This window comes from Takifugu rubripes, chromosome 21, assembly GCF_901000725.2.
Source record: "Takifugu rubripes chromosome 21, fTakRub1.2, whole genome shotgun sequence".
NCBI classification, from domain to species: domain Eukaryota; kingdom Metazoa; phylum Chordata; class Actinopteri; order Tetraodontiformes; family Tetraodontidae; genus Takifugu; species Takifugu rubripes.
In genome coordinates this window covers 6,973,460-6,991,621 of record NC_042305.1, presented here as the reverse complement: position 1 = coordinate 6,991,621, position 18,162 = coordinate 6,973,460, and the positions used below count along the sequence as shown (strand labels likewise).

General features: G+C 41.8%; 2 protein-coding genes across 3 annotated transcripts in view; both read left to right on the top strand.

The window, feature by feature from the left end:
- loxl2b (lysyl oxidase-like 2b) overlaps positions 1-3,108 on the top strand; it is a 32,710-nt gene extending 29,602 nt beyond the window's left edge. For both annotated transcript variants that reach the window (XM_011615335.2, XM_011615334.2), the window contains exons 10-14: positions 19-259; positions 968-1,083; positions 1,175-1,311; positions 1,384-1,495; positions 1,561-3,108. In XM_011615335.2, the coding sequence (XP_011613637.1) occupies positions 19-259; positions 968-1,083; positions 1,175-1,311; positions 1,384-1,495; positions 1,561-1,631 (677 nt within the window). In that variant the 3' untranslated portion in view covers positions 1,632-3,108. The remainder of the gene's footprint in view (positions 1-18; positions 260-967; positions 1,084-1,174; positions 1,312-1,383; positions 1,496-1,560) is intronic.
- Positions 3,109-11,693: 8,585 nt separating this feature from the next.
- LOC115247529 (hyaluronan mediated motility receptor-like) lies at positions 11,694-12,994 on the top strand. The gene is made up of 2 exons (XM_029829541.1): positions 11,694-12,545; positions 12,618-12,994. Exons 1-2 carry the CDS (start codon positions 11,694-11,696, stop codon positions 12,726-12,728), a joined length of 963 nt encoding a protein of 320 aa, XP_029685401.1. The 3' UTR covers positions 12,729-12,994.
- Positions 12,995-18,162: the final 5,168 nt, after the last annotated feature.

Here is an 18,162-nt window from a genome sequence, read left to right as displayed (position 1 = left end):
CTCTTCTTCTGTTCACAGCGGCTCCTGACCTGGTTCTCAACCCTCAGGTGGTGGAGCAGACCACCTACATGGAGGACCGACCCATGTTCATGCTGCAGTGTGCTTCCGAGGAGAACTGCCTGGCGTCCGCCTCCAGCCAAACACCGGCCAACTCGTACCGACGCCTGTTGCGGTTCTCCTCGCAGATCCACAACAACGGCCAGTCGGACTTCAGGCCCAAAGCCGACCGACACTCGTGGGTCTGGCACGACTGTCACAGGTGAGAGCTCATTGAGTCTGGAACTCCATCTACCGTATTTTCCGGACTATAAGTCGCACTTTTTTTCATAGTTTGTCAGGGAGCGCGACTTGTACTCCGGAGCGACTTATATGTTAAATAAATACATTATTACAGAATTTCACATGTTCATTATTTTCACACTGACAATCACAAGATGGCGCTCTAGGAGTGTGTACCTGAGGAACGAGTTCCTTTAGTGACGCAGAAGAAGAAGCGGTGCTTCGTCTATGGAGTTAGACTTGATTGTTTGGTAAACTTGCTCGGATGTTCTTTATGCTATAGTTATCTGAATAACTGTTAATATGTTACGTTAACAAAGCAGACACGTACTCAGTTCATTGTGGGTCATGTAGCTGAATTTGTTACGTTAGCATACCGTAACCCTATTGCTAATCCATGCTAACGGATTGCTAATTGCCTTTCAAGATGAAATGTATGTTCTTGGTCTCGGATTTTATCAAATAAATTTTCCCCCAAAATGCGACTTATAGTCCAGTTTGACTTGTATATCTATTTTTCTTCTTTATTATGCATTTCTTGGCTAGTGCGACTTAAACTCCAGAGCGACATATAGTCCAGAAAATACGGTATTTTCAGCTACGACAAACAGGAAGTTCCAGGAAAACCCTGAATCCAGAATCAGCTCAGTTTAAATTGGTGTGTGTGTTTGTGTGTGTGTGTGTGTAGGCATTACCACAGCATGGAGGTCTTCACCCTTTACGACCTCTTCAATCTCAATGGAACCAAAGTGGCAGAAGGCCACAAAGCCAGCTTCTGTCTGGAGGACTCCGAGTGTGATGAAGGTGACAAACAAACCCAGACGGGTGTCGGCGTTGGCCTCTCGCACGCCACGGCGACAGGAAGAGTAACGTCACGCTTAACTTCTATCCGCAGGTATTGAAAAAAGGTACGAATGTGCCAACTTTGGAGAGCAGGGCATCACGGTGGGCTGCTGGGACACCTACAGACACGACATCGACTGCCAGTGGATCGACATCACCGACCTCAAACCCGGAGACTACATTTTCCAGGTAAACTTTCCCATGGTCCTTTGCTCTTGTTTCCCTCAGTCCACGTTGATTTGTTGTCCGTCTGTTCCGCAGATTGTTATAAATCCCAACTACGAGGTCCCTGAGACGGATTACTCCAACAACGTCATGAAATGTCGATGTCGGTATGACGGCCACCGCGTGTGGATGTACAGCTGCCATAACGGTAAATCCACACTGTGTTTCACAAGCCGACGGCTGACACTCAGGTGGAATTCTGCTCTCCTCCAGGTGGTTCATTAAGCACAGAAACAGAGCAGACGTTCCCGGGCCTCCTCAGCAACCAGGTGACCCACAGGTAAAGATGGAAGCGGGAGGCTCTTCCAGCAGCAGCCGTCGTCTCTCATCAGGACGGGTCATGTGACACCAACATGGCAGCGTTTCATCATCATCATTTTACCTCCCGATTTCAGAGTCAGAAGTGACCTCTGACCCCCCCCCCCCCCCCATCCTCCACACACACACACACACACACACACAGAATATTTAATTCCCACCCCATAAATACATCAGCCTGCTGGGAGGTTGACCAGGCGCCCCGCAGCTCCCCCTGCTGGAGACTTCGGGCAGCAGCTCTTGAACGCACCTGTCCAGTCCTCAAACGCAGACTTTACTGTGGGGGACGCAGCCAATGATGTCAGAATTTATGTGGATCGTTTTTGGGATTTGAAGCCACTAAATTCAGTGTCACCAACAGAATTGTTCTGCAAAATCGATTTGCACTATTGTCCGTTCAGGATGCTGGTGTCAGGAAAATAATTCTGAGTATATTCTGCTATAACTTTTACTAAAATATTCATTATCTACAAACCTTTTTGTGGTTGAATTTGCTGGGTTTTTTACCCTTGAAAAGTCATTTTCCCCATATAATCAAATGGTTTTATCTGGGTTGTGATATTTTCATTCCTCTCTGCTCTGTCAAGAACCTTTGAAACCCAACTATTGTAGTCAGCCCTGCAGCTCACTGATACCTGGCCAATTTGGGTCAGGAAAAGCACCAGCTGCTCCAGCCTTTACTGTCACACAGCCACCATGAGGAGATCTGATGAAGACAGGGAACTAACATGAAAGAACTGTGATGTCAGTGAACACAGCAGAAGCATAAGGTCACATTAGCTTTTGTAGTTTATCTTAAAAAGCTACTGGCTAACCAACATGAGGGAAGAAGCTCTGAAGCTCCTCTAAATAAGTTTTTAATGAAATATTTAAAATCTAAATGTACACTTTAATCCATATCTGAAAACTACCTTTTATTGCTGTGTTTTTTTAAACTTACTTCCATGTAGCATTTTGTGTTTTATCTGACTTCTTGTTCAAAGGTGCTATCAAACTGGACCTCTGTTTTCTGAGGGCCAGTGAATGCTACATGCTAGGTGGACAGTATAAAGAGACTGGGTGTATAAGGATGTATAGGAACAGTATACCTGAAGTAGGGAACTGTGTTAAGCTAGAATAAAGGTCGGAGCTACAGAGCAGCAGCGTCTCCTCACTGTCTCTTATTTGAAACCACGTCCATTACACAGATTATGAAGCCATACTGATCCTAATCCCTGTTGGATGGATTATCCTTGCAAGGATGATTATACACACACACATTCCTTTAAAAACAATAAAACATAAAAACATACGCATTCGAATGATCAGATGTGTCATGTTCCTACACTTGACATAAACCTGAGATCTCCTGTTTAATCATTTACTGCCAGGTCTGAATTTTCATCTTTAATGTGTGCGTTGTTGCCATTGTCATCATATATTTATAAAAACCTTCTACAGAGATGATATGCTCAACTCCTTGTCTTTTTTTATTTGCGTTTAAAAGATGGGTTTAAGTCAGGCCATAAACCAGTTTGAGGGGGAGGTAGTGAGTCTCTTTAAGGTGTGAGATATTCTACAGTGTAGAATACAGAAAGTAAAGGATTTAAAAAGCTAATGTATGGAAAAACGTTTGCTGCAAGTAGTGTGATTACCAGCGCCCTCTCCTGCCAACAGAGGCTACTGCAGCCACATCGGATATGCGTCCCCACATTTCGAGACTAATAAAATCCTACGACTCTGTTGACAAGACACCTACAAACGCGGTCAATTACTACTTTGAAGGGTAACCAATTGCTATCAAGTAGTAGAACATTTAATCTCTGTAGAATTAAATTTCTTTACACACTTCAAAATACTGTAATTTTGTGGGTTTGCGTCAGAATTTATGGGGACTCAGTCTTCGTCCTTCAAACTCAAACTCTTTTTTTTAATTGCTATAGTAACCAAGGAATGATTATATTGACGTCAAGGTTCTAACATTTGGCAATGCTTCAATTATTATCCCCTGAAAGGGTCTTATGTTAATGAATGTTTAATATTGTTGATATTAATGAAAATATAATGTAGTCCACATTGCTTTACATGAAAACAACATAAAATATGACATAAAAGTATTGAACTTTGTAAGTACCTTGTTTACAAGCACGCACGCACACAGTGGAGCAAAGTAGTTTAAGGCAATGAGTTTAATGATCAGAATATTATTCTAAGAAAACCAAACTATATTTTAGGTTTAATAACCTCAGCTATGAATTTCATTATGCCAGTTTAGGAGAATACATTGAAAGATAGGCTTGTAATCATTGAACGCTCAAAAATAGATTTGTGTCTATAGTTGAGCATGATGTTTCAAACCCACGACTCAGCACCAAATCTAACGTTTAGCTGTTGTCAGGGCCTGACGGACTTTGATCCTTGATCTATAAAGGCCCATAGCCAAGAGATTTTGATCACAAAGCTCTAACACTAAGCTTCCTACCCAACCTCAAGTTGTGAATAAAATCTACAAAACTCATTGATTCATTGCTCCATCCTGACCACCCTGGATCCTGTTAGCCACGCCACGTCACACCTCTAAGCTAACTGGAATCATAGTCCATGATCTGCCACCTCAACCCGCATTCCTTCTGTCCAGTCTTACTCTTGAACAACAAAGTGGATTTGTAGAAGAAAAAAAGAATACTATATAGTTGTTACTTTTCCACAATACCACAATAATGGGCACCATCACTGAAATGATGCCAGATCCAAAAAACAGACGTCTGTGTGGGACTCTTAAACGTTTATCACGTATGCCGTACATGGAGGATATCGTTCAGCAGAGAAACCACATCATGAATGAAGAACTTCAGCTGATAAACATTGACCATGAGATGGAGCGTGTAGCAAAGAAGAGGAATCTGACGCAAAAGCTTGATGATTTTCAGAAAGTTCTGGAAATAGAAAGTGAGTGCAATGAGCTGCGTTCACAGCTGAAGACTGCAGAGTCGGAGAGCCTAAAATTAAAATACTACATATCAGAGGAAAACGTCGCTAGAATAAATGAATACATAGAGGCATCTGAGATCCTGATCAACAAGAACAGAAGAGTTCTTTTAGAAAGAGAGTCACAACTCAGGCAGACGGAGGAAGGTCTGGTCATTGCTTGGGGACAACTGAGAAATTTGCCCCACTCTGATCAGGAATTTTCTAAACATCTTCACAGTCTGGCAGAATTCATGAGAGACTCTGATACAAGGGTCCCCTGTAGGTGTGAGCTGGACAGACAGAGGGACACATTTAAAGAAGCTCTTAAAATAAAAGATGATCTTCAGCACATCTTTCATGGCCAAAAAGAGGAGATGGAGATGAAGTGTACTGCCCTGGGGGAAAAGCTTCTTATGCACACGAAGGACAGGGAAAGCAACATGAGAGTGCTCTATGAAAAAGATGACAGCATCAGAAGGAAGTTCTCTGACATAAAAATCCAATTCAGGAAAGAGTTGCTGGAGAAAGAACATCACTTGAAGAAGGAGCTGTCGACAATTGATGAGGACTTTAGTGGGGAAATCTCTGAGAAACATGAACATTTCAGGGAGGAGCTCTCACAGAAAGAAGATGGCTTCAAGAGGAAAGTTCTCCAAACGATTAAAAAAGAGATATCGGAAAGAAACAAGAACATCAGAAAGGAGAGTCAGGAAGCCTTGTCACAGAGACTAGATATGAAGGAGAAAGAGATCTTTAAAAGTCTACAGAAAGAGCTCTCAGAGAGTAATGATGGCTTTAGAGAGATGCTCTTTGAAAGGAAAGAACGCTTTAGTAAGGAACTCTCAGACAGAAACCACAGCTTCATGAAGGAGCTTTCAGAGAGAGAAAGGACCTTCAAGAAGGAGTTTTCTGAAAAATACAACATTGTCATCGAGTTATTATCTGAGCTGGAGATGAAACATCAGAAGCTGATGAAATCCATCAAGGCAAGGGACAGATCCTCCAAGGTGGGGAATCAACAGAAGATCTCATATTTTTTGGACCTGGACCCGGATGTAACAGTAAGCCATTTTCCCCAAAAAAATGTTTTACCCAATTTTGGATCTGTGAAATCCAAACTTTTTTTTCTTTAATCAGGAAAATACAGCTGAAAGGGAGACGAAAAAGAAGAACTGGTCCATGAGGTTGCAACGGTTCATCTCCTCTATTAGGGTCCACCAGCCAAACCCAAAGACAGATAGATGTAGACATACAAACATGTGAATGTAAATAAACTATTAAACAAAAGCAGTTACTCTTGTTTTATTGGTGCATCGTAAATTTGAAATTTTGGTGTCAAACGGATGCTGGCTGATGTGTGTGGTCTCTACTGCCTACAAGATCTAAGGGAGAGTGTAAAGGTGGTTGTACCTTTGATCATGTTAATTCAAATGAACGTAAAGCTGATATCAAAGCCAAAGTATTGCCGTACACAGGAAAGGATGCAGTCATAGATGACACAGTTGCTACACTCTGATGCCGTAATGGCAGAATTGACAGATATGTTTCCGCAGCAACAGATCACTGCCTTGGTGATTAGAACGGGTCCAGAGGGGAAAGAGATTATTGAAATTGAGGACTTGGTAAAGGTAGCACAGATCTTGAAACAACGGGACAGGGAGGATTATGAGAGGCAGTTAGAGGAGATAGCAAAGACCAGGCAGGATAAGGCGGAAAAGCTGAGTGCTGAGTTGGAGAAAAGCTTCCGAGAGGTGAAAGACAATGGGAAGAGATGCATTGAGCAGAAAATAAAGGAGAAACACAAGCTGCTGGAAAGACTGAGGGCTGCAGAACACTTTATAGAGCACAATAAAGAGCAGAAAGCAAAAGTAGATGAGTTGACTAGAAAGCAGGAAGAGGTTCGAAATACAAGATGGAGGGTGCTGAGAGAGTTAACACAGAAAACACAAGAACTAGAAAATCTGGAGAGAAAACTGATCATTGTTCAGAGAGAAATACTATATAAAACAGAATCTGAGCTCAAAGATGTACCACAAGAGCACAGACACCTAAATACTAGAGTTCATCAGGAACTGAATGAATTTATGAAAAGTTACGACAAAAGTGTAGTTTGTATGTGTGAGGCAACGGGACAAAGGAACAAACTGGAAGAAGCTTTTAAAGCAAAAGATGAAGAAATTACCCCTCTTTATCAGAGATTCCATGCCCAGAATAAAATGATGGACATAGATTTGGCAGCTTTGGAGGAAAAGCTCCTTCATCAGCTGAAGGAACAAGAAGAGAACCACCAGAAAAAGTACACTGAAAAACAAGAGCTCTTTTTCAAGTCGGTATATGAGAGTGAAGAATGTTTCAGGAAAGAGCTCTCTCAGACAGAAAAGCACTTTAGGAAGGAACTGCTGGAAAAACAAAAGTATTTCAGAAATGAGCTCTCTAAAAGACACAAATGTTTCAGAAAAAAGCTCTTAGAGAAAGAAGAGAACATGGAGAAGAAGGTCTTGAAAGCCACGATCAAAGTGATCTCTGAAAGAGACAAGAAACTTGAAAGAGACAGATTTGAAAAATCTGTCTTTGCAGAGTTTTTGCAGAATGAAAAGAGCCTGAAGAAGGAAGTCTTTGAAACATTGAAAAAAGAGCTCTCTGAGAGAGAAGAGAGCTTTAGAAAGGAGCTCTTAGAGATGGACGAGAACCTTCAAAAGAAAGTCTCAGAGAGAAACACTAGATTAATGTTGGAGCTCTCCAGGACAGAAAAAGACTTTAGAGGGGAGCTCTCACGGCGTTATGAGACCTTCAAGAAGGAGTTCTCTGAAAAATACAACACTGTCAGTCAGTTCATATCTGAACTAGAGGATATTCTGCACAGGGAAGAGCAGAGCCATTGTTCACTGGATGCTGCAACTCAGACTAAAGTAAGCCATAGCTTTTATTTTTCTCAACTTTGTTGACCTGAATTCAGATGAGAGAAAGTAAAATTTAAAATGCTTTTAAATGTTTCCAGGAAAAAACAAAGGAAGGACAAAACAGGTTCATGAGACTAATAAAGAGATTCAAGTTCTCCAAAAGCAACTAATCATCAGGTGTGCATCACCAACGGAAACTATCACTCTCCAGACCCGCTGACAGCAACGTTCACAATGCTTTAGACTCCTACACATTAATGTATGTAAAATGTACAGTTGACAATGGCCAAGGGGCCATTTTGTTCTGTGGGTTTGAAGGTGACGATGTCAAATGAAAGAAAATAAAGATAAGGAACAGTGAGATGACTGTACAGAGAAGCCGTAGTTTATTTGAGAATAATCAAGTCAAAATTAGTAAACTGAATATGTGATATAGATTTGGTAGTATAACAGTAAAAAACAGTGACTGTGGGAGCAGATGGTGTTCGGCAGTATCCCAGAATACTTCCATACTGAAGTTTGCTTCCTTTTAGCTCTCATGATGATTCCACAAAAATGTGTTTCATGATGGAGTGTGTGACCAGTGTGCACCTTGCATTGCAAGAGATACAGAATAATTAAAACTTCCATAACACAATACAGAATAAGGGCAAGTTTTGGTTTTCAGCTGCAAAAAGAGTCCATGAACAACTGGTGGGGGTCCTTAATTAAGTAGGTCCTGCAGGATCGATGCTAACATGATACAATTACTTAGCTGCCGCTAAGATGACCTGACTAACTTCATCAAAGCAATTAATTAGGCAAATGATGCTTTATTCATGATATTTCATCGACGTACAACTAAAGCAAACCGACCTGTGTGACATGTGGTCACCTTTCACCCCCATGCCCCACCACCTAACCTCACAAGATTATCAATCAATCAATCAATCAATCAATCAATCAATCAATCAATCAATCAATCAATCAATCAATCGAACAATCTTTATTTCTCATGTATGGAGACCCTCCTGCTGATGGCCGGCTGGGTAGAGAGGGAAGGGGGAAGAGAAGGGGGAGGAGGACGGGTAGAGGAGAGAAAAGGTAGAAAATAGAAATATTAATTATTATTATATTATAATACACATATTAATTAAAATAAGATGCCGGTAGATTCGAGTTGAGTGGGTAAGCGGGGTCGGAGGTCAGTAGGTCAGTATACAGCCTTTGAAGGCGGCGATACCTGTAGATCAGATAAACTACACAAGAAATAACATCACTAGTCTAATTATCAAAGAATGGTCTAACAGGAGTGGGTTCTGAGGGAACACTGACACATGTTCTACCTCAACACCGTAAGTCAGAACTAGATCAAGGGTGTGGTTGAAGCTATGAGGCGGTTGGTTTATCTGTTGAAGAAAACCAACTGACTCAAGTTAAGAAATGAAGCCATTTCTAAAGCTGTCATTTACAACGTCTACATGGATATTAAAGTCTCCAATAATAATGACTTTATCTGCTCTGAGGACCAAGTCAGATAAGAAATCAGAGAACTCAGACAGGAACTCTGAATGTGGCCCAGCAGGAGGCCGATATACAACTACAAACAAAAGTGGCTTTTCTGCCTTCCAGTTCAGATGGGTGATGCCAAGAGTCAAGCTTTCAAATGAATTGGAACCATGTTTTGGTCTACGATTAATTAATAACTTGGAATGATAGATTGCTGCCACTCCTCCTCGACCAGTGCCACGAGGAATATGATAGTTATGATGGGTAGGAGGAGTAGATTCATTAAAGCTAACATACTCCTCCTCCTGAAGCCAGGTCTCAGTTAAACAAAATAAATCAATGTGATGATCCGCTATCAGGTCGTGCACTAACAGGGATTTGCACAAAAGAGATCTAATATTTAATGGTTCACATTTAATGGTGATGTTATTTTCTCCAATTTGTGCTTTGGTATTAATTTTAAAAAGATTAATGTGATTGGCCGCTGAGATTAAGATCAGTCTAGTCTGATCAAGGTCAAAGGAGTTTTGGTCATATATTTGGACATATATCAAAACTATATTAGGTTGTGTTGGAGGTTTTCTGGACGCTGTTCTCTTAACCTGCAATTATCCCAGTTAAATTTAGGTTCCACATCTGGAACATCACATTGTATTCTCCACCACAGTTTTTTAAGAGTACTGCAACAAAGATCAAAGGATCAATGGTGCCTAGGCACTGGTTCTTTGAACTATAAAGGTCAAATGTGCTTTGTTTCAAAGCAACATATATCAAAACTATGTTAGGTTGTGTTAAACTGCTCTCTACTGGTATCATGTTGTCATTTAGTGTCTAATATGGAAGCAGAGATCATCAAAGAATCAAAGCAGTCACAGAAAAATGAACAACATGGCTGCCTGACTAGACCTCTTCTCCCTCTGTCTGATTTAGTGACATTTAATACAGGTGCCACCTGCAGGTGTGGGGTGAATGGACAGTGTGACAAATTTAAAGAAACCCTTAAAGCTAAAGATGAAGACATTGCCAAGCTTCAGCAGATCTTAAGTGCCCAAAAAGAAGAGATAGAGATGATGTTGGAATCTTTGGAGAGGAATTTTCTTCACCAGCTGAAGGAAAATGAAGAGAGGCACCAGAAATGGTTATTTGAACAAGAGGACAACTTTAAGAAGGAGCTCAATGAATGCAAAGAGTACTTCAACAAAGAGCTCTTTAAGAGAAAGGAGTACATCAGAACAACATTGTCTGAAACAGATGAGTACTTTCAGGAGCTTTTGAAGAGACAAGAAGATTTCTGGAAAGAACTCACAAAAGAAAGAACAGAGACAGAAGAGAGCAAGAAAAGTCAGGTGTTGATTAACAAAGAGTTCTCTGACAGAGATGAGAGCATTAAAAAGGAGCAGATTGAGACACAAGATAAAATTAGAAAGGAGTTCTATGAGAGACAAAAAAAACTGAAGAAAAAGGTCTCTGACATTGTGAAGAAAGAGCGCTCCAAGAGAGAAGAGAACTTAAGAGAGGAGCTCTCAGAGATGGAAGTGAACTTTAAAAAGAAACTCTTGGCGAGTTACGAGACCTTCAAGAAGGAGATCTCAGGAAAATATAACACCATCAGCGAGCTCATATCTGAGATGGAGATGAAACATCAGAAGCTGATGAAATCCATTAAGGAAAGACAGAAAAAATTGAAGGCCATACACAGATCAGGTAACCAGAGGAGCCATTATTCACTGGATGCCGACACTCAGACTAAAGTAGGCCATTTCTTTTATTTTTCTCAACTTTGTTGACCTGAATTCAGATGAGAGAAAGTAAAATTCTAAAATGCTTTAAAATGTTTTCAGAAAAAAAGCAAGGAAGGACAAAACAGGTTCATGAGACGAATAAAGGAATTCATATCATCCAAAAACAGCTAATCATCCACCACCAACGGAACCCAACACTCTCCAGACCCTCCAAAGCCAAAGTTCACAATGGTTTAGACTCCTACAAATTAATACAAGTAAAATGTACAGTTGATAACAATTAAAGTTAATTTTTTTTTTTAAAAGTGAGCAGATTTTTAGTTGAAAAACCTGCGATTTCTGGAGAAACATCACTCTGACATTTAGAATTCACAGCCGTGTCCTCCCAAACGAGCCGCATGTTTTGCTCTGAGTTTGATGTGTGTGAGCCCGCGTTGCCCCTCGGGCTGCAGAGAGATGCAGAATAAAGAAAGAAACCTTCCCTAACACATGCTCGAGTTTTGGTTTTCAGAGTCAAACCCAGTTTGGAGAAATCGTTCAGTGGGTGTAGCAGGGCAACTTTATGAGAGGTTCAAAGCAACCATCTTCAGCCATTGATACACTGCAAAAACATGAAAAAAACTTCATTTTGAAGAAAAAAAAGTACATACAAGATTGTTGTATTTGCTGGAGGTTTTCTGGATGCTGTTCTTTTAACCTGCAATTTTATCCCAGCTAAATGTAGGTTCCACATCTGGAACATCATATTGTATTCTCCACCACAGTTTTTTAAGAGTACTGCAACAAAGATCAAAGGATCAATGGTGCCTAGGCACTGGTTCTTTGAACTATAAAGGTCAAATGTGCTTTGGTTCAATGCAACATATATCAAAACTATGTTGTGTTACTGTAAACTGTGGTTGTGTTAAACCGCTCTCTACTGGTATCATGTTGTCATTTAGTGTCTAATATGGAAGCAGAGATCATCAAAGAATCAAAGCAGTCACAGAAAAATGAACAACATGGCTGCCTGACTAGACCTCTACTCCCTCTGTCTGATTTAGTGACATTTAATACAGGTGCCACCTGCAGGTGTGGGGTGAATGGACAGTGTGACAAATTTAAAGAAACCCTTAAAGCTAAAGATGAAGACATTGCCAAGCTTCAGCAGATCTTAAGTGCCCAGAAAGAAGACATAAAGATGATGTTGGAATCTTTGGAGAGGAATTTTCTTCACCAGCTGAAGGAAAATGAAGAGAGGCACCAGAAATGGTTATTTGAACGAGAGGAAAAGTTTAAGAAGGAGCTCTATGAACGCAAAGAGTACTTCCATAATGAGCTCTTGACGAGACAAGAAGATTTCAGGAAAGAACTCACAAAAGAAAGAACAGAGACCAAAGAGCGCCTTAAAAGTCAGCTGTTTAAAATGATTAGCAAAGAGTTCTCTGACAGAGATGAGAGCGTTAAAAAGGAGCAGATTGAGACACAAGATACACTTAGAAAGGAGTTCTCTGAGAAACAAGAAAACCTGAAGAAAAACATCTCTGAAATGGTGGAGAAAGAGCTCTCCCAGAGAGAAGAGCATTTTAAAAGTGAGCAAGTGAGACAAATAATCCAAGAAGAACTCTCAGAGAAAGAAAAGGCATTAAAGAAGGAATTCTTTGATCAAATTACCTGGGTCAGAACCTTAATAACTGACCAGGAAAAGAAACAGAGGAAGATGGAGATAACCATGATGGAAAGAGAAAGACTGTCAAAGCTGGAGGTTGTAGATAATCTCCGGGAGATGCAACAATTGTCACACATGGTCTTTGAATTAACAGTAAGCCACTTTCTACATTTTCCAGAATGTTGCCAACCTGAATGCAGACACTGAAATCTCTTTTTTTCCCAGCAGGCAAGCACAGTAGCAAAGAAGAAAAGAATGAGCTGGCTCATGAGAGTGATAGACAGATTCAAGTCATTCACCACCAAATGCAAACTCCCAACAGCTCCTACTGCATGAACCTTTCCAGCCTCAGACTGAGCTGGGCCAGTGGGTCGGAAATCAATGTCAGAGCAGACCAGCAACCGCAACTCAAAACCCCATAGGGGGCGCTGGAACACCATCCACCCTGGAGAGAGGGGAAAACAATTTAAAATACATTTTTACAAATTCAGTTATGTGCCATTTTTAGCCTCATAGCGAAGCGATGATTTGAGCAATGTGCAGTTTCCTCTGAATTTGTGTTAAGTATCTTCTCAATAAAGTGGGATTAGCTTCAGTATTTATATCTAGGAGTAATTGGGTAGATTCTTTTATAAAAGTTGTGCTGCTATAGTGCGAGGCTGCCGGGGTCCAGGAACATGATCACCTGACTCGGTCACCCCACTGGGTCATGGCTGCCTCTCCTCTCCTCTCCTCTCCTCTCCTCTCCTCTCCTCTCCTCTCCTCTCCTCTCCTCTCCTCTCCTCTCCTCTCCTCTCCTCTCCTCTCCTCTCCTCTCCTCTCCTCTCCTCTCCTCTCAAGGACGACATAGAATGCACTACACAGAAATGGACACTTGTGTTTTATCTTTATAGTTTTTTAGATTATTTAATTCATATGTTGATTTTCTTTTATTTTGTGCTTCTCCTTTTTCTGCTCTTTTGTTCTTATAATTTGCTGCTGGAATAAAAAATTCCCTGAGGGAGTCATCCCAAGGGATCAATAAAGTCTAAGTCTAAGTGTCCCTTCTCCTCTTCTCTCCTCCTCACCGAGTAGGTCAATGATGATGTTGTTATTTCTTATGCAGTTTCTCTGCACCCCCCTTCTGTATTCATCCACGGGTATTGCCGCCTTCATAGCTGTATGCTGACCTGCTGACCACCAACCCCACAGACCCACTCAACTCCAACACCAGCACTTTGTTATAATTAATGTATTTCCATGATCTATGCCTATTCTCTCCTCTCCCTGTCCTCCCCCTTCTCCTCCCCCTTCTCCTCTCTCTACCCAGCCAGCCATCAGCAGGAGGGTCCCCCTATATGAGCCTGGTCCTGCTCAAGGTTTCTTCCTGTTAAAGGGGAGTTTTTCTTTGCCACTGTTGCTTGTTGGGGGTCAGGCTCTGGGATTCTGTAAAGTGCCTAGAAGCAATTTTGATTGTAACAGACACGATATAAACATTAATAAAAATAATAAAAATTGATTGATAAAAGGCTGAATTTGCTGGTTTATTGTTGGCTGGACAGACGTAAGTAAGCAGTGGATACGTGGTAAAATGAGGCTCTGGCTCCAATAAACTGGTTCAATCTGGATTAAACACCTCTGAGAAGGAATGTCCTGTTGGTTTGATTACAGCTACTTTAGGGAACATTCCTCATTTGAGCTGACGGTGCTGACAGGACACTCTGTTGGGTTCTGTCTCCTTCCTGGACAGCGGCGCTCTGAGGCCTGTGACAGATTACGTGGTCAAACTGCACCAGCTCCAAACAACACAAAGTTCTGAGTGTTTCAGAAAAGAGGCCTCTTGACTGTTAAAGAATGTTACAGAAGAGGAAGCCTGGAAGTTCTGATGTGGAATCTTTCTCTGAATCCACAGGAAACCCAAATGAGGCGTAAACTCTGACTTGTCTGGACAAATTCTACTCAATTCCTTATGGAGAAAACTCATAATCATTTTTTACAGGAAAACGTTTGTAAGGTGAAATATTTTTGTTTGGCTTTTAAATACTTGAAAACGGCAGCATATTTTAGCCATTTCTGTAGCACTGCAATGCAACGACACATGACACAATCACGATTCAATACTTTTTACCTTAGGTTTTTTTTTTTTTACAAAATGAGAAGAGACAGAAAATGTCTCTGGTTTCTGGTTGGATAAAATAAAGACAAAATTGAGATAACAAAAATCATTTGATTTTCATTTCTTTGATCTTTAAAACAACTCTCTGATCAGATTAATAAATGAATAATGCAACAGTACATGTTTAAGGTTTGTTTTCCTGCTGTCCCAGACAAACTCCAAATCTGTTTTATCTTTTCCTAATCAAATCAAAGGTTTCCTTTTATTTATTTTATAGTAGCTGTTGATTATAACGACAGCACAGTGTGTTTGGAGAACAGCGTTGCCATGGTCATCCAGGAATGAACAATAACAGTTTCAGTCTCGGAGAGAATCTATGCTTCAGGCCAGGTGGCCAGATTAAACAGTCACATCATGAGAGGTAAACAAGGATTGCCATGTTCTCCGTTTCCAACAGCTCAGGTGAGACATTCCTGCCAATCTCTGAATCTTCCAAGACAGCATGGCTGTTGGTATCCAGGGTTGTGCCTGCTTTGTCCTGCAGGGGGTGTTGTTGAGCACAATTGGCAGCAGGCGCACTACTGTACATCCTGCCGCCTACTTAAGGTGGGTGCGCCTGCCTGTCAGGGCTGGAGTGTTGGTTCGGTTTCCCTTGTCATGTGTTGGTTTGTTTCCTCTTGTCGAGTGTTGGTTGGCTTTGTGGTAGTGTTGCGTTTGTGGAGTATTGTGGCTATGCTTGGTCCTTCCCTGCACATTTGAGGTTTTCACGCCAATTGCTGGACCAGAGAAGTGCAGAACCTGTTCCCGAGTTCTCTGCAGTCCAGGGGGGCTGCTTCCGTTGGAGGACTCACCCATGGACCTGTAAAGTGCCAACATTGACTCCCGTGCTCCCTGCAGTCTTGGAGGACTGCTTCTGTTCCCGAGTTCTCTGCAGTCCTGGAGGACTGCTTCTGTCTTCCTTGTGTTGTCCCCCCTGTAAATAAAGCTCTTTGAAACCTCTTACCACTGTGTCCTGGCCTGCTCTCGGGTTCTGTTGAAACCCCGTACCTTAACAATAGCAGCCTGAACACTCGGAAAAATGATTCCCATCACAGCCAACGAGGGAAAATCAGCTCAGCTGTGAATCATTTTTGTCAGATTATGGGCAACATAATTGTTTTTGTAAATCTAAAACCCAGAGTGTCTGATACAGTTACTTTATGTTAGTTAGCTGGAATTCTACTGAACCCACAAAAGTATGAATATTCTTAACATTCTACCTTTGGTAATATGAACTGATCCACTGTCTATAACAGGAAAAGAGGAAATGTACTTTTGTCATTTTTCATGAAGTTTGAAGCTATGAAGTTTGTAATAAAGCTCATTTGTCAGTAAATTGACAGATGAAGGCCCCTACCGATACAGTCGTGAGGCAGTGTGGTGCATAGAGTTTGCCGTTCTTTTCCTGACTACTTAGATCTTCACAGATCTTCCTCAGAGGCTGAAAGAACCCAACAAGTTCCCATCATTTCCCGCTGAACTGGAAAATAGAGTTTAAAGTTCAGGTCAGACGTTTCAGGGCCCAACTGGCTGCGTGTGAACACAGCACGGGTGCTTCCGCTGATGACCTGCGACACAAAAGGAGCTGCTCAACAGCAGAAATGAGAAAATAACCTGGAAAGTTGATGGAAAGGTAAGGTGAGTCCGCCATTGCCTCACCACCTTTTAGCCCTAAGAAATCAGTTCAGTGAGTTTATGTTGGCTCTGCTGCTGAAGCAGCCACCCGGCAGCCGCAGATAAATTCCAACATTTCAGAGTCTCTCAGCCTTCAAGTGGATAAAAATATCAGCTAAACTCCCTGATCGTGACCCCCACAGGACACGATAGAGCCACACATTTGTGTCTGTCTATGCCACAGCAGGCTCGAGAGCTGAGAGCACTCATATCTGAGGAAATCCAAACAGCTTAATATTGTTGATGAAAAGTGGAAATGAAATAAAAATTGAAAAAATATGTTGATGGAAAAATACAAAAGCTCTTCCCAAAAGTGTGATGGGGCCAACGGAGCTGGACTCCAAAGCTAAGCAGATGCTGTCAGGACTCTGCTCAGTGAAGCGACGACAGCAGCAGTGGTAGATATCTGGACTGGCGTCCTCTGGAAAAACTGAAAGCTCAGCTAATGGGAAAAGAAAATTCCATGATTTACAGAACTTCTTTTATTTGGATGCAAGAGTAAGAAGGCAAATTTTAAAATCAGATAAATTTGAAACAGAAGGAACAGAATTTCCAACTATTGTCTTCTATTGGATTTTTGATCTTTTGATTTTTGTCAGGATAAATTGTGATCTCTCTCCCACACACACACACACACACACACACACACACACACACACACACACACAAACAAACAACTTATTTTTCATTGTTAGTGTTGCCATGCATCAGCTCTACCAGCTCTGTCCACTTTTCAATTGTAGGAATGGACTAAACGACCCACCTGCAGCATAACTCCAACCAGTCAGCACCACAGACCAGCAGAGTCCAGCTGAACTGGAGAGTTGAGTAGCAACTAAAGTTTTTGTAGTCTGGCCACGTCAGACAAACAGGACTGAGGACAGATGACAGCAAGAAGACCGAGTCCAAACAGCCAAGCATCCCTGGAGCAGCTGCTGAAAAGGCCTCCAATGATTGTCCTGATCCTGCAGCAGGCCTGAAATGGTTCCGCTCCTCTGAGGCTGAATATAAAACCCAAATAAGTTATAATCATATGATTAATGATAACATATGTCCTTTTGACAGATATTTTATTGATGCCTATGTGGAGCTTAGACAGCGTAGGCAGTCCGATGCTCTACAGAGGACTGGCTTCCCAGCTTCTCTGCCTCAGCATTCAGGTTCAGGTTCAGTGTCTCTTCAAACTGCTGCTTGTCAATCTGAGAAGGGTGGTCTTCACATGTGAACTGTGTGAGATGTTCCTCTGCCGGGGTATTCTGAGTCAAAGTCCTCATCCTTTGCTCCACTTTTCCCCACCTAAACATAAATGCGGGGCTGGTTTTTCCTTGGCCTGGGCCAACATCAGGGGAGCGCTGGGCCCCCTGCCCACATTACAGACACCTCCTGGAATTACGAGGATGCCTAAGCCATGTGTTGGGTGCATGTTTTCACTTAATAAATGACAGGACGTGCAGGCTGGAAACGGGATGCAAAGTGATGACCCAGGAGGGACCCAGAGGCTGCTCCAGTATGATGAAGATGCATCTCTTTTTCAGTGCTTTCTTGGATTTAAAACATTAAGACTAAAACACTGAACTTTTGCTCATTGCCATTGATAAAATGTGACAAGATAATCTGGTTCCAGGAGGAATATTGGGCCTGATTTCTGTCTGATACATGTTTTGCCTCCTGACTGCAGTTTTTGGCTGGAAATCCCAAATGAATGTGTGCAGCAAAGAAGACTGATGGGCTGGTGGCTGGTGGGTTGCTGGACTCCAGACGCTGATTTGAATGGGGTGTTGACACTCATGAATCCCCAGCTGCAGGGATCTGGCAAACTCTCAGAGATACAGAGAGGAAAAACAGAAGAGTCCCGACTGGGTGGGAAGTTTTGCAGAAAGCTGCAAGTTTCTGCCTCACTGTACCTCAAAAGAAGCTCCAACACATTGGCCATTGCTATTAGAGTGTTACACTGGTCAGTTT

What these genes read in the sequence shown, in the direction of transcription:
- LOC115247529 (XM_029829541.1), top strand. Translation starts at nt 11,694, where the DNA reads ATGGAAGCAGAGATCATCAAAGAATCAAAGCAGTCACAGAAAAATGAA. An exon ending in ACATGGTCTTTGAATTAACA is followed by an intron (nt 12,546 to 12,617) that starts GTAAGCCACTTT and finishes TTTTTTTCCCAG; the next exon opens with CAGGCAAGCACAGTAGCAAA.